General features: G+C 46.0%; 1 protein-coding gene across 2 annotated transcripts in view; it reads right to left on the minus strand.

The window, feature by feature from the left end:
- Positions 1 to 1215: 1215 nt before the first annotated feature.
- The window catches only part of IL11RA (interleukin 11 receptor subunit alpha), a 136475-nt gene continuing 117794 nt past the window's right edge, over positions 1216 to 19896 (minus strand). Inside the window, exons 7-12 of one of the 2 annotated variants that reach the window (XM_056551474.1) lie at positions 7074 to 7237; positions 6835 to 6991; positions 6096 to 6164; positions 5576 to 5666; positions 5374 to 5453; positions 1216 to 2526 (exon numbers count right to left, since the gene is read on the minus strand). In XM_056551474.1, coding sequence (XP_056407449.1) covers positions 2510 to 2526; positions 5374 to 5453; positions 5576 to 5666; positions 6096 to 6164; positions 6835 to 6991; positions 7074 to 7237 — 578 coding nt within the window. In that variant the 3' untranslated portion in view covers positions 1216 to 2509. The remainder of the gene's footprint in view (positions 2527 to 5373; positions 5454 to 5575; positions 5667 to 6095; positions 6165 to 6834; positions 6992 to 7073; positions 7238 to 19896) is intronic. The other variant, XM_056551473.1, reaches the window with a different exon arrangement.

Genomic DNA, 19896 nt, shown 5'->3' on the forward strand with positions numbered 1-19896 from the left:
ACAATAATATCTGCTCCACATCACACTGTATATACAATGTGGTGGACATAACCAAATATATACATTTATATTACAGCATCATCACTCTCCTAAAGTACAGAGGAGGAAGTCAGGACAGTCAAATGACATGGAAGGAGTCAGGGCAGTCATGTACTATGGAGGGAGTCAGGGTAGTCACTTAACATGGAGGGAGTCAGGGCAGTCACATAGCACGAAGGGATTCAGGGCACTCAAATAGCACGGAGGGAGTCAGGGCAGTCACATAGCACGAAGGGATTCAGGGCACTCAAATAGCACGGAGGGAGTCAGGGCAGTCACATAGCACGAAAGGAGTCAGGCAGGCACTTGACATATAGGAGTCAGGGCAATAATACAACATAAACGAAGTCAGGGCAATAATACAACATAAAGGAACTCAGGGCAGTCACATGACATTGAGGAAGGCAAGACAGTAATTTGGCATGGAGGAAGTCAGGGCAGTCACACAACATGGAAGGAGTCAGGGCAGTCACACAGCACGGAGGGAGTCAGGGCAGTCACACAGCACGGAGGGAGTCAGGGCAGTCATATAGCACAGTGAGAGTCAGGGCAGCCACATAGTATGGAAGGAGTCTGGGAAGTCACTTGACATGGAAGGAGTCAGGGCAGTCACACAGCACGGAGGGAGTCAGGGCAGTCACACAGCACGGAGGGAGTCAGGGCAGTCATATAGCACAGTGAGAGTCAGGGCAGCCACATAGTATGGAAGGAGTCAGGGCAGCCACATAGTATGGAAGGAGTCTGGGAAGTCACTTGACATGGAAGGAGTCAGGGCAGTCATACAGCATGGAAGGAGTCAGGGCAGTCACACAGCATGGAGGGAGTCAGGGCAGTCACACAGCATGGAGGGAGTCAGGGCAGTCACACAGCATGGAGGGAGTCAGGGCAGTCACACAGCATGGAGGGAGTCAGGGCAGTCACACAACATGGAGGGAGTCAGGGCAGTCACACAACATGGAGGGAGTCAGGGCAGTCACACAACATGGAGGGAGTCAGGGCAGTCACACAACATGGAGGGAGTCAGGGCAGTCACACAACATGGAGGGAGTCAGGGCAGTCACACAACATGGAGGGAGTCAGGGCAGTCACACAACATGGAGGGAGTCAGGGCAGTCACACAATATGGAGGGAGTCAGGGCAGTCACACAACATGGAGGGAGTCAGGGCAGTCACACAACATGGAGGGAGTCAGGGCAGTCACACAACATGGAGGGAGTCAGGGCAGTCACACAACATGGAGGGAGTCAGGGCAGTCACACAACATGGAAAGAGTAAGACAACTTACAATACAGTCGGTACCGGCAAAATCATGGAGGTCAATCCATTCACACAGCATAAAGGAAGTCAATGCAGTCAAACAATATAGAGTGAGTCAGGGTGGTCACATGACAGTTATAGTCGGCAAAGCAAGACCATAGAGGTTAATAGAGGCTCACATCATGGGGGAAGTAAAAGCAGCTATTTGTGAGGTCACTATAGCCAGACAAGACCATGGAGGTTCCATCCAGTCACACATCATGGAGGGAGCGATCACACACGACTACAGATCCACCCAATTTTAGTAGGACCTGCCCTTGGAGTAATATCTGTGGCCTGCCACAAAATGGCGGAATCTGTGACAGATATCTTATACCTTTAGCCAAATGTATGAGGAAACCCAGGATCTCGGGGTAGATCCACTTACATAAGACGGACATGATGAGCACAGTCACACTATACAGGAGATCAGCGCCATTATGTCACATGATGGAGATGATCAGAGAGGTTTCTGGTGGTTTATATCCACCACTTCTCAACCAGTGATCATGATGGGATGGAAAACTGGCGTAATCGGCGGGATCTGTTCCTAAACCCACAAGGTCACTATATGGCAGTGTATTTGTTGTCCCTGAAACACAGTGTCCAGCCCAACACCATTCAGGAGTCCATGTGGTAGCTGAGACGGCTGAGAAGCGGGACCGTATTTAGCTTCATGAACTGCTTGGATACGAACACACAAAGCTACATAGAAAAATTGTGCTTAACTATTGAATGCCACAACATATGGTGTAATCCTATTGTCCGCCATTGGCCGGTGTGTGAGAACAGCAGGTGTGTGGAGAGCATCGTCCTGTGAAGTAAAGTCTATGTGATAGCAGCAAAAAAATGTTCGGTGGACTCCATCCTGACCACAGCGGCCAGAAGGGGGCGCCTCACCCAGGGTAATGTTTGGTTGTCTCTGTAGAGTTTATCATGAACAAAACAAGCTGCCGTCTGAAGAAGAGGGATCCTCCTCCATACAGTCCACAGCTTTATGATCCAGAGAGAAGATGAATGTCTGCCCCCGGAGGACAGTCCCGGAACTGCAGCTCTTCCATAAAGTCCCTTTTTCATCCCGTTTCTGTCGAGTTGTCCTCCGGGAAATCGGAATATACACTGGACGCCTCAGTCACATATCTGAACTGGAGGGATTTCTCGATTTTCTGGGTGACTACAAAATCTGGTTCTCTGCACATAAACAAATACAAGGTAATAATAAACCCAATAATAATAAACCCAATAATACTAATAAAACCAATAATAATAATAAACCCAATAATAATAATAATAAACCCAATAATAATATACCCAATAATAATAATTAACAATAATAATAATAATATACCCAATAATAGTAATTAATAATAATATACCCAATAATAATAATTAATAATAATAATAATAATAATAATAATATACCCAATAATAATGATTAATAATAATAAAAATATACCCAATAATAATGATTAATAATAATAATAATATACCCAATAATAATAATCATAATAATAATATACCTAATAATAATAATATACACAATAACAATAATAATAATAATAATAATAATATACCTAATAATAATAATAATATACCCAATAACAATAATAATAATAAAATAATAATAATAATAATAAACCCAATAATAATAATAATAATAATAATAATAAAAAACCCAATAATAATAATTAATAATAATAATAATAATATACCCAATAATAATAATAATAATAATATACCCAATAATAATAATAATAATTAATAATATACCCAATAATAATAATAATAATAAAATAATAATAATAATAAACCCAATAATAATAATAATAAACCCAATAATATTAATAATAATAATATACCCAATAATAATAATTAATAATAATATACCTAATAATAATAATAATATACCCAATAACAATAATAATAATATACCCAATAATAATAATAATATACCCAATAATAATAAAATAATAATAATAAACCCAATAATAATAAACCCAATAATAATAATAATTAATAATAATAATAATATACCCAATAATAATAATAATAATATACCCAATAATAATAATAATAATAATTTATAATAATAATATACCCAATAATAATAATTAATAATAATAATATACCCAATAATAATAATAATATACCCAATAATAATAATAATAATTAATAATATACCCAATAATAATAATATACCTAATAATAATAATAATAATATACCCAATAACAATAATAATAATAATAATAATATACCCAATAATAATAATAATATACCCAATAACAATAATAATATAATAATAATAAACCCAATAATAATAATAATAATAATAAACCCAATAATAATAATTAATAATAATAATAATAATAATAAACCCAATAATAATAATGACTACTACTAATAATAATTAATAATAATATACCCAATAATAATAATTAATAATAATAATATACCCAATAATAATAATATACCCAATAATAATAATAATAATAATAAACCCAATAATAATAATTACTAATAATAATAATATACCCAATAATAATAATAATCCCAATAATAATAATAATAATCCCAATAATAATAATAATAATATACCCAATAACAATAATAATAATAATATACCAATAATAATAATAATAATCCCAGTAATAATAATAATAATCTCAATAATAATAATAATAATAATAATATACCCAATATAATAATAATAAAAATAATAAAATACCCAATATAATTTAATTATGAATAATATAATTTATTATTAATAATATACCCAGTATAATAATAATACAAAAAATACCCATGATGATATTAATAATTATAATATTATTATTAATAATATTAATATGATTTATTATTAATAATATACCCAATATAATAATAATAAAATTATATCCAATATAATAATAGTAATAATAATATACCTAACATAATAAAAATAATAATAACAATATACCCAATATAATAATAATAATGTGAATGCAGGTAGAATACAGACATGGCGCACATCTACAATCTTGTATAATGATCTGATTGCTTCTCAGCATAATATCAAAAACTAACAGGTTGTTATTATACATTTTTGATCAAAAAGTACAAGCCACTCGCCACGTCAAGGCCACCTATTTAGAGTGGGTCCCTTACGTCCCCAGCATAAAATGGCGTAGCACTGGGCGGCGACCACCACCGCCAAGACACCAGTGCCCACAGGGGGAACGACCCACTGGCAGAGCGGCCCCAATGCCACTCAAACCAGTCCATGGGTCGCACCTCCCCCGCAGACACAGCGCCACGGCAGCAACGGCAGACGCTGCACAGCACCACACCAGTGTGAACAAGGTGTAATAGCCACTTACCATGCTGTTCGACGTCTGTTGCTGCCGTGGCCCCGTGTCTGCGGGGGGGGGAGGGGGGGGACAGGTGCGACCCATGGACTGGTTTGAGTGGCATTGGGGCCGCACTACCAGTGGGTCGTTCCCCCTGTGGGCATTGGTGTTGCGGTGGTGGTGGCCGCCCAGTGCTACGCCATTTTATGTTAGGGATGTTAGGGACCCACTCTGGATAGGTGGCCTTGACGTGGCGAGTGGCTTGTACTTTTTGATCAAAAATGTATAATAACAACCTGTTAGTTTTTGAAATTATGCTGAGAAGCAATCAGATCATTATACAAGATTGTAGATGTGCGGCCATGTCTGTATTCTACCCGAATTCACATAATAATAATACAAATAATAATAATAATAATCAATAGTAATAATAAAAAATATAATTATATAATACCCAAAATGATATCAGACTTGAAAATACTAATATATCAGCAAAACAATACAAATCTTTTCACATACTGAAGAGCGACTTATATGTCAGGAGCGACACATGATATGTATCACATCTAGACAGCTGCCCCCCCCCCCCAATGTGTGTGATAAAGAAAACGCCAAATAAAGTCATTAAATGAATAGAAATATCTGAAGAGACCGCGACATTATAGAGACATACGGAACAACCAACATGGCGGAGTCTACGAGGACACTTACTGGGTAGCGTCTTCATATGTATGGCCGTAAGGAAGTTTGCCTTTATCCCGCCGCCCTTCACAGTCCTTCCGACTCTTACCCTACGTGGCAAAAAGACATAAAAAAACAACAACACGTTATACGAATACAGGATAATATAATAAATCACGGGTGTGATCTTATTATTGGATTTATTACGGACAGCTGAAAGTTTCCTACTTACCAGATGAGGGCGCCAACAGCCAAAAAAATGACAAGCACTACGAAAGCGAAAATCCCCAGCGAGATCGTCACGGCCATTTTCTCCACGGGGTCTGTAGGGCGATAAGAGACTAATCAGTGCACACTGTAGAGTGGGAGGGGGCTTAAAGGGGTATTCTGGCCTTAGGTATCTTAACCCCTATCCTTCAGATAGGGGATAAGATGTGTGATCGCGGGGGTCCCGCCAGTGGCGGGACCCCCGCGATCACACATCTTATCCCCTATCCAAAGGATAGGGATAAGTTGTCTAAAGCCGAAATACCCCTTTAAGTAGTTGGCTGTCCATACCCATGTCTCATGTTCATGTTAATACATGGCCAACCACTGGCTGATAACAGAGAGCAATAGACATGGGGGCAGTCAGCATTACTCCATTTTTAGTGTGCACCCCCCATGTGACGTTCCCTAATGACAGACGCCTGTGTTTCTATTTCTATTGGTCACATGGTACAAGTCACATGGTACAATAACCAGAAAGTTACCGAAAGGTTCTTTGACTTGAGGCTCCGGCTCTTCTGAAGTGGTTTCGTTACAGGCGTCCGACACCAACTCTACAGACAGAACAGAAAATTGTCACAAAGACTGTTGGGAAATATTCAGCAGGGTCTTAGGACCGCCCATTGGACTCCTATCAGTGATAGACAGCTTTCTCTATGCATAGGAAAAGCTGCCAGTCACTAATTAGGACCACCCATTGGACTCCTATCTGTGATAGACAGCTTTCTCTATGCATAGGAAAAACTGTCAGTCACTAATTAGCACCGCCTACTGGACTCCTATCAGTGATAGACAGCTTTCTCTATGCATAGTCCTAAAAGGAAGAGCTGTCAGTCACTAATTAGGACCGCCCATTGGACTCCTATCAGTGATAGACAGCTTTCTCTATGCATAGGAAAAGCTGTCAGTCTTAAATTAGGACCGCCCGCTGGACTCCAATCAGTGACAGACAGCTTACTCTATGCATAGTCCTACAGGAAGAGCTGTCAGTCATTAATTAGGACCGCCCACTGGACTCCTATCAGTGATAGACAGCTTTCTCTATGCATAGTCCTAAAGGAAGAGCCGTCAATCACTAATTAGGACCACCCACTGGACTCCTATCAGTGACTGACAGCTTTTCCTATGCATAGAGAAAGCTGTCAGTCACTAATTAGGACCACCCACTGGACCCCTATCAGTGATAGACAGCTTTTTTTTTATGCATAGTCCTCACGGCCTCACCTGGTGTCTCTGTACTGGTCCACGGCGTGGCTCTGGCCTCCAGGCTCCATTCACTCCAGTTTCCAGCATCGAGGAAATCTCTGGCGCTGACCTGCACAATGTGCTCGGTGCCCATGAAGGCGTCGGTGATGATGTCCGTCAGGTTGGCCGTCTCCACCTGCCCCGGAGCACAAGGACCAATCAGTGACTGAGAATCTACATCTGTATGAGTCGTATGTACAATGGGACCAAATTCTCACCGTGGACCACAACATATGAAGGACAGGCCGGTACTGTATCCGGAACCTCAGCTGGAAATGAGGCTCCTGGGGCCACGTGGATGGGTATGCCCAGGTGACTCGCAGCCGTCGGGGGGCATGAGGGACGGGCTCTGCTGATACGATTTCTGGGGGATCTGGCTTCACTAGGAAATGAGTGAAATCAATAATTCAGTAATTAATCAAGAAGATACTACAGCATACCGCCTCATACCATGCCATACCACCACATACCAACCAATACTGCCTCATACCATCCCATACCATATCATACCACCTCATACCATCCCATACTACCTCATACCATCCCATACCGCCTCATACCATACCATACCACCACATACCAACCAATACTGCCTCATACCATACCATATCATACCACCTCATACCATGCCATACCACCACATACCAACCAATACTGCCTCATACCATCCCATACCATATCATGCCTCCTCATACCATACCATACCACCACATACCAACCAATACTGCCTCATACCATCCCATACCATATCATACCGCCTCATACCATACCATACCACCACATACCAACCAATACTGCCTCATACTATCCCATACCATATCATACCACCTCATACCATACCATACCACTAAATACCAACCAATACTACCTCATACCATCCTATACCATCTCATACCACCTCATACCATCCCATACTACCTCATACCATCCCATACCATATCATACCGCCTCATACCATGCCATACCACCACATACCAACCAATACTGCCTCATACCATCCCATATCATATCATACCGCCTCATACAATGCCATACCACTAAATACCAACCAATACTGCCTCATACCATATCATACCGCCTCATACCATGCCATACCATATCATACCAACCTATACTGCTTCATACCATCCCATCCCATACCGCCTCATTACGTGTCATACCACTAAATACCAACAAATACTGCCTCACACCATCCCATATCATATCATACCGCCTCATACCATGCCATACCACCACATACCAACTAATACTGCCTCATACTATCCCATACCATGCCTTACCACCTCATACCATGCCATACCACCACATACCAACCAATACTGCCTCATACCATCCCATCCCACCTCATACCATGCCATACATCCACATACCAACCTATACTGCCTCATACCATCCCATACCACCTCATACCATGTCATACCCACACATACCGCCTCATACCATGCCATACCACTACATACCAACCTATACTGCCTCATACCATCCCATACCATATCATACCACCTTATACCATGCCATACCACCACATACCAACCAATACTGCCTCATACCATCCCATACCATATCATACCACCTCATATCATGTCATAACCACACATACCGCCTCATAAAATGCCATACCACCACATACCAACCTATACTGCTTCATACCATCCCATACCACCTCATACCATGTCATACCCACACATACCGCCTCATACCATGCCATACCACTACATACCAACCTATACTGCTTCATAGCATCCCATATCATACCACCTCATATCATTTCATACCCACACATACCGCCTCATACCATGCCATACCACCACATACCAACCTATACTGCCTCCTACCATCCCATACCATATCATACCACCTTATATGAACCAACCTATACTGCCTAATACCATCCCATACCATATAATACCACCTCATACTAACCTATACCACCTCATACCATGCCATAACACCACATACCAACCTATACTGCCTCATACCATCCCATACCGCCTCATACCATGCCATACCACCACATACCAACTAATACTGCCTCATACTATCCCATACCATATCATACCACCTCACACAATCCCACAATACTTCATACCATCCTATACAACCTTCTACCATCCCATACCATCTCATACTATCCCATACCACCTCATACCATCCCATACCATCCCATATCACCTCATACCATCCATACCATCTCATACCATCCCATACCACCTCATACCATCCCATACCACCTCATACCATCCCACAATACCTCATACCATCCCACAATACCTCATACCATCTCATACCATCTCATACCATCCCATACCACCTCATACCATCCCACATATCCTACCACCTCATATGAACCAACCTATACCGCCTAATACCATCCCATACCATATAATACCACCTCATACTTACCTATACCACCTCATACCATTGCCATAACACCACATACCAACCAATACTGCCTCATACCATCCCATACCATATCATACCACCTCATACCATGCCATACCATATCATACCACCTCACACAATCCCACAATACTTCATACCATCCTATACAACCTTCTACCATCCCACATCATAACATCTCATACCACCTCATACCATCCCATACCACCTCATACCATCCCATACCACCTCATACCATCCCACAATACCTCATACCATCCCATACCACCTCATACCATCCCATACCACCTCATACCATCCCACAATACCTCATACCATCCCATACCACCTCATACCATCCCATACCATCCCATACCACCTCATACCATCCCATACCACTTCATACCATCCCATACCACCTCATACCATCCCACAATACCTCATACCATCCCATATCACCTCATACCATCCCATACCACCTCATACCCTCCCATACCACCTCATACCATCCCATATCACCTCATACCATCCCATATCACCTCATACCATCCCATTCCACCTCATACCATCTCATACTATCCCATACCACCTCATACCATCCCATATCACCTCATACCATCCCATACCACCTCATACCATCCCATACCATCTCATACTATCCCATACCACCTCATACCATCCCATACCATCCCACAATACCATCTCATACCATCCCATACCACCTCATACCATCCCATATCACCTCATGCCATCCCATACCACCTCATACCATCCCACAATACCTCATACCATCCCATATCACCTTATACCATCCCATACCACCTCATCCCATCCCATATCACCTCATACCATCCCATATCACCTCATACCATCCCATACCACCTCATACCATCCCATACCACCTCATACCATCCCATATCACCTCATACCATCCCATATCACCTCATACCATCCTATATCACCTCATACCATCCCATACCACCTCATACCATGTCATACCCACACATACCGCCTCATACCATGCCATATCACTACATACCAACCTATACTGCCTCATACCATCCCATACCATATCATACCACCTCATACCATGCCATACCAACCAATACTGCCTCATACCATCCCATACCATATCATACCACCTCATATCATGTCATACCCACACATACCGCCTCAAAACATGCCATACCACCACATACCAACCTATACTGCTTCATACAATCCCATACCATATCATACCATCCCATACCACCTCATACCATCCCATACCACCTCATACCATCCCACAATACCTCATACCATCCCACAATACCTCATACCATCTCATACCATCTCATACCATCCCATACCACCTCATACCATCCCACATATCCTACCACCTCATATGAACCAACCTATACCGCCTAATACCATCCCATACCATATAATACCACCTCATACTTACCTATACCACCTCATACCATGCCATAACACCACATACCAACCAATACTGCCTCATACCATCCCATACCATATCATACCACCTCATACCATGCCATACCATATCATACCACCTCACACAATCCCACAATACTTCATACCATCCTATACAACCTTCTACCATCCCACATCATAACATCTCATACCACCTCATACCATCCCATACCACCTCATACCATCCCATACCACCTCATACCATCCCACAATACCTCATACCATCCCATACCACCTCATACCATCCCATACCACCTCATACCATCCCACAATACCTCATACCATCCCATACCACCTCATACCATCCCATACCATCCCATACCACCTCATACCATCCCATACCACTTCATACCATCCCATACCACCTCATACCATCCCACAATACCTCATACCATCCCATATCACCTCATACCATCCCATACCACCTCATACCCTCCCATACCACCTCATACCATCCCATATCACCTCATACCATCCCATATCACCTCATACCATCCCATTCCACCTCATACCATCTCATACTATCCCATACCACCTCATACCATCCCATATCACCTCATACCATCCCATACCACCTCATACCATCCCATACCATCTCATACTATCCCATACCACCTCATACCATCCCATACCATCCCACAATACCATCTCATACCATCCCATACCACCTCATACCATCCCATATCACCTCATGCCATCCCATACCACCTCATACCATCCCACAATACCTCATACCATCCCATATCACCTTATACCATCCCATACCACCTCATCCCATCCCATATCACCTCATACCATCCCATATCACCTCATACCATCCCATACCACCTCATACCATCCCATACCACCTCATACCATCCCATATCACCTCATACCATCCCATATCACCTCATACCATCCTATATCACCTCATACCATCCCATACCACCTCATACCATGTCATACCCACACATACCGCCTCATACCATGCCATATCACTACATACCAACCTATACTGCCTCATACCATCCCATACCATATCATACCACCTCATACCATGCCATACCAACCAATACTGCCTCATACCATCCCATACCATATCATACCACCTCATATCATGTCATACCCACACATACCGCCTCAAAACATGCCATACCACCACATACCAACCTATACTGCTTCATACAATCCCATACCATATCATACCGCCTCATACCGTGTCATACCACTAAATACCAACAAATACTGCCTCACACCATCCCATACCATATCATACCGCCTCATACCTTGCCATACCACCACATACCAACCAATACTCCCTCATACTATCCCATACCATACCTAATCACCTCATACCATGCCATCCCACCACATACCAACCAATACTACCTCATACCATCCCATACCACCTCATACCATGCCATACCACCACATACCAACCTATACTGCCTCATACCATCCCATACCACCTCATACCATGTCATACCCACACATACTGCCTCATACCATGCCATACCACTACATACGAACCTATACTGCCTCATACCATCCCATACCTTATCATACCGCCTCATACCATGCCATACCACTACATACCAACCTATACTGTTTCATAGCATCCCAAACCATATCATACCACCTTATATGAACCAACCTATACTGCCTAATACCATCCCATATCATATAATACCACCTCATACTAACCTATACCACCTCATACCATGCCATAACACCACATACCAACCTATACTGCCTCATACCATCCCATACCGCCTCATACCATGTCATACCCACACATACCGCCTCATACCATGCCATACCACTACATACCAACCTATACTGTTTCATAGCATCCCATACCATATCATACCACCTCATATCATGTCATACCCACACATACCGCCTCATACCATGCCATACCACCACATACCAACCTATACTGCCTCCTACCATCCCATACCATATCATACCACCTTATATGAACCAACCTATACTGCCTAATACCATCCCATACCATATCATACCACCTTATATGAACCAACCAATACTGCCTCATACCATCCCATACCATATCATACCACCTCATACCATGCCATACCATATCATACCACCTCACACAATCCCACAATACTTCATACCATCCTATACAACCTTCTACCATCCCACATCATAACATCTCATACCATCCCATACCACCTCATACCATCCCATACCACCTCATACCATCCCACAATACCTCATACCATCACATACTACCTCATACCATCCCATACCACCTCATACCATCCCACAATACCTCATACCATCCCATACCACCTCATACCATCCCACAATACCTCATACCATCCCATACCACCTCATACCCTCCCATACCACCTCATACCATCCCATACCATCCCATACCACCTCATACCATCCCATACCACCTCATACCATCCCACAATACCTCATACCATCCCATACCACCTCATACCCTCCCATACCACTTCATACCATCCCATACCACCTCATACCATCCCATACCACCTCATATCATCCCATATCACCTCATATCATCCCATACACCTTAAACCATCCCACAATACCTCATACCATCCCATACCACCTCATACCATCCCACAATACCTCATACCATCCCATACCACCTCATACCATCCCATACCACTTCATACCATCCCATACCACCTCATACCATCCCACAATACCTCATACCATCCCATATCACCTCATACCATCCCATACCACCTCATACCCTCCCAAACCACCTCATACCATCCCATATCACCTCATACCATCCCATATCACCTCATACCATCCCATACCACCTCATACCATCCCATACCATCTCATCCTATCCCATACCACCTCATACCATCCCATATCACCTCATACCATCCCATACCACCTCATACCATCCCATATCACCTCATACCATCCCATATCACCTCATACCATCCCATACCACCTCATACCATCCCATATCACCTCATACCATCCCATACCACCTCATACCATCCCATATCACCTCATACCATCCCATATCATCTCATACCATCCCATACCACCTTATACCATCCTATATCACCTCATACCATCCCATATCACCTCATACCATCCCATATCACCTCATACCATCCCATATCACCTCATACCATCCCATACCACCTCATACCATCCCATATCACCTCATACCATCCCATACCACCTCATACCATCCCATATCACCTCATACCATCCCATACCACCTCATACCATCCCATATCACCTCATACCATCCCATATCATCTCATACCATCCCATACCACCTTATACCATCCTATATCACCTCATACCATCCCATATCACCTCATACCATCCCACACCACCTCATACCATCCCATACCACCTCATAGCATCCCATATCACCTCATACCATCCCATACCACCTCATACCATCCCATACCACCTTATACCATCCTATACCATCCCATCCCATACCACCTCATACCATCCCATATCACCTCATACCATCCCATATCACCTCATACCATCCCATACCACCTCATACCATCCCATACCATCCCATACCATCTCATACCACCTCATACCATCATACCACTGCCCCCGACCATACTGCCCCCACTATACACCGACCACACTGTCCCCCACTATACACCGACCACACGGTCCCCCACTATACACCAACCATACTGCCCCCACTATACACCGACCACAATGTCCCCCACTATACACCGACCCCACGGTCCCCCACTATACACCGACCATACTGCCCCCACTATACACCGACCACACTGTCCCCCACTATACACCGACCACACGGTCCCCCACTATACACCGACCACACTGCCCCCCCCACTATACACCAACCATACTGCCCCCCACTGTACACCGACCACACGGCCCCCCCACTATAAACCGACCACACTGTCCCCCACTATACACCGACCACACGGTCCCCCACTATACACCAACCATACTGCCCCCACTATACACCGACCACACTGTCCCCCACTATACACGACCACACGGTCCCCCACTATACACCAACCATACTGCCCCACATTGTACACCGACCACACGGCCCCCCACTACACACTGACCACACTGTCCCCCACTATACACCGACCACACTGTCCCCACTATACACCGACCACACTGCCCCCCCCACTATAAACCGACCACACGGTCCCCCACTATACACTGACCACACTGTCCCCCACTATACACCGACCACACGGTCCCCCACTATACACCAACCATACTGCCCCCACTATACACCGACCACACTGTCCCCCACTATACACCGACCACACGGTCCCCCACTATACACCAACCATACTGCCCCCCATTGTACACCGACCACACGGCCCCCCACTATACACTGACCACACTGTCCCCCACTATACACCGACCACACGGCCCTCCACTATACACCGACCACACTGCCCCCCCACTATAAACCGACCACACGGTCCCCCACTATTCACTGACCACACTGTCCCCCACTATACACCGACCACACTGTCCCCCACTATACACCGACCGCACTGCCCCCCACTATACACCGACCACACTGTCCCCCACTATACACCAACCATACTGCCCCCACTATACACCAACCATACTGCCCCCACTATACACCGACCACACGGTCCCCCACTATACACCGACCACACGGCCCCCCACTATACACTGACCACACTGTCCCCCACTATACACCGACCACACTGTCCCCCACTATACACCGACCACACTGTCCCCCACTATACACCGACCACACTGTCCCCCACTATACACCGACCACACTGCCCCCCCCCACTATACACCGACCACACTGCCCCCCCCCCACTATACACCGACCACACTGTCCCCCACTATACACCGACCACACTGTCCCCACTATACACCGACCATACTGCCCCCACTATACACTGACCACACGGCCCCCACTATACACCGACCACACTGCCCCCACTATACACCGACCACACTGCCCCCACTATACACCGACCACACTGTCCCCCACTATACACCGACCACACTGCCCCCCCCACTATACACCGACCACACTGCCCCCCCCCCCACTATACACCGACCACACTGCCCCCACTATACACCGACCACACTGCCCCCACTATACACCGACCACACTGTCCCCCACTATTCACTGACCACACTGTCCCCCACTATACACCTACCACACTGCCCCCCCCACTATACACCGACCACACTGCCCCCCACTGTACACCGACCACACTGTCCCCCACTATACACCAACCATACTGTCCCCCACTATACACCGACCACACTGTCCCCCACTATACACCGACCACACGGCCCCCCACTATACACCGACCACACTGTCCCCCACTATACACCGACCACACGGCCCCCCACTATACACCAACCATACTGCCCCCCACTGTACACCGACCACACGGCCCCCCCACTATAAACCGACCACACTGTCCCCCACTATACACCGACCACACGGTCCCCCACTATACACCAACCATACTGCCCCCACTATACACCGACCACACTGTCCCCCACTATACACGACCACACGGTCCCCCACTATACACCAACCATACTGCCCCACATTGTACACCGACCACACGGCCCCCCACTATACACTGACCACACTGTCCCCCACTATACACCGACCACACGGCCCCCCACTATACACCGACCACACTGCCCCCCCACTATAAACCGACCACACGGTCCCCCACTATACACTGACCACACTGTCCCCCACTATACACCGACCACACGGTCCCCCACTATACACCAACCATACTGCCCCCACTATACACCGACCACACTGTCCCCCACTATACACCGACCACACGGTCCCCCACTATACACCAACCATACTGCCCCCCATTGTACACCGACCACACGGCCCCCCACTATACACTGACCACACTGTCCCCCACTATACACCGACCACACGGCCCTCCACTATACACCGACCACACTGCCCCCCCACTATAAACCGACCACACGGTCCCCCACTATTCACTGACCACACTGTCCCCCACTATACACCGACCACACTGTCCCCCACTATACACCGACCGCACTGCCCCCCACTATACACCGACCACACTGTCCCCCACTATACCCCGACCACACTGTCCCCCACTATACACCAACCATACTGCCCCCACTATACACCAACCATACTGCCCCCACTATACACCGACCACACGGTCCCCCACTATACACCAACCATACTGCCCCCACTATACACCAACCATACTGCCCCCACTATACACCGACCACACGGTCCCCCACTATACACCAACCATACTGCCCCCACTATACACCGACCACACTGTCCCCCACTATACACCAACCATACTGCCCCCACTATACACCGACCATACTGTCCCCCACTATACACTGACCACACTGTCCCCCACTATACACCGACCACACTGTCCCCCACTATACACCGACCGCACTGCCCCCCCACTATACACCGACCACACTGTCCCCCACTATACCCCGACCACACTGTCCCCCACTATACACCAACCATACTGCCCCCACTATACACCAACCATACTGCCCCCACTATACACCGACCACACGGTCCCCCACTATACACCAACCATACTGCCCCCACTATACACCAACCATACTGCCCCCACTATACACCGACCACACGGTCCCCCACTATACACCAACCATACTGCCCCCACTATACACCGACCACACTGTCCCCCACTATACACCGACCACACGGTCCCCCCACTATACACCAACCATACTGCCCCCACTATACACCGACCACACTGTCCCCCACTATACACTGACCACACGGTCCCCCACTATACACCAACCATACTGCCCCCACTATACACCGACCATACTGTCCCCCACTATACACCGACCACACGGTCCCCCACTATACACCAACCATACTGCCCCCCATTGTACACCGACCACACGGCCCCCCACTATACACTGACCACACTGTCCCCCACTATACACCGACCACACTGCCCCCCCACTATAAACCGACCACACGGTCCCCCACTATTCACTGACCACACTGTCCCCCACTATACACCGACCACACTGTCCCCCACTATACACCGACCACACTGCCCCCCACTATACACCGACCACACTGTCCCCCACTATACACCAACCATACTGCCCCCACTATACACCAACCATACTGCCCCCACTATACACCGACCACACGGTCCCCCACTATACACCGACCACACGGCCCCCCACTATACACTGACCACACTGTCCCCCACTATACACCGACCACACTGCCCCCCCACTATACACCGACCACACTGTCCCCCACTATACACCGACCACACTGTCCCCCACTATACACCGACCACACTGTCCCCCACTATACACCGACCACACTGCCCCCCACTATACACCGACCACACTGTCCCCCACTATACACCGACCACACTGTCCCCCACTATACACCGACCACACGGTCCCCCACTATACACCGACCACACTGCCCCCCCCACTATACACCGACCACACGGTCCCCCACTATACACCGACCACACTGTCCCCCACTATACACCGACCACACGGCCCCCCACTATACACTGACCACACTGTCCCCCACTATACACCGACCACACTGCCCCCCCCACTATACACCGACCACACGGTCCCCCACTATACACCGACCACACTGTCCCCCACTATACACCGACCACACGGCCCCCCACTATACACTGACCACACTGTCCCCCACTATACACCGACCACACTGCCCCCCCCACTATACACCGACCACACTGCCCCCCCACTATACACCGACCACACTGCCCCCCCCACTATACACCGACCACACTGCCCCCCCACTATACACCGACCACACTGTCCCCCACTATACACCGACCACACTGTCCCCACTATACACCGACCACACTGCCCCCCCACTATACACCGACCACACTGTCCCCACTATACACCGACCACACTGCCCCCCCACTATACACCTACCATACTGCCCCCCACTGTACACATCACACACACACAGCAGTACGCACATACACAGCAGTATACACATACACAGCAGTATACACAGCAGTATACACATACACAGCAGTACACATACACAGCAGTACACACATACACAGCAGTACACACATACACAGCAGTATACACACATACACAGCAGTATACACACATACACAGCAGTATACACACATACACAGCAGTACACACATACACAGCAGTATACACACATACACAGCAGTATACACACACATACACAGCAGTATACACACATACACAGCAGTACACACACACATACACAGCAGTACACACATACACAGCAGAACACACATACACAGCAGAACACACATACACACAGCAGTACACACATACACAGCAGTACACACATACACAGCAGTATACACATACACAGCAGTATACACATACACAGCAGTACACACATACACAGCAGTACACACATACACAGCAGAACACACATACACAGCAGTATACACACATACACAGCAGTACACATACACAGCAGTATACACACATACACAGCAGTACACATACACAGCAGTATACACATACACAGCAGTATACACATACACAGCAGTACACACATACACAGCAGTACATATACACAGCAGTATACACATACACAGCAGTATACACACATACACAGCAGTACACATACACAGCAGTATACACACATACACAGCAGTACACACACATACACAGCAGTATACACATACACAGCAGTATACACACATACACAGCAGTACATATACACAGCAGTACACACATACACAGCAGTATACACATACACAGCAGAACACACACATACACAGCAGTATACACATACACAGCAGTACACACACATACACAGCAGTATACACAGCAGTATACACATACACAGCAGTACACACATACACAGCAGTATACACATACACAGCAGTATACACACATACACAGCAGTATACACACATACACAGCAGTATACACATACACAGCAGTATACACACATACACAGCAGTATACACACATACACAGCAGTATACACACATACACAGCAGTACACACATACACAGCAATACACATACACAGCAATACACATACACAGCAGTACACACATACACAGCAGTATACACATACACAGCAGTACACACATACACAGCAGTATACACACATACACAGCAGTATACACAC

Source organism: Hyla sarda, chromosome 1 (assembly GCF_029499605.1).
Source record: "Hyla sarda isolate aHylSar1 chromosome 1, aHylSar1.hap1, whole genome shotgun sequence".
NCBI classification, from domain to species: Eukaryota; Metazoa; Chordata; class Amphibia; order Anura; family Hylidae; genus Hyla; species Hyla sarda.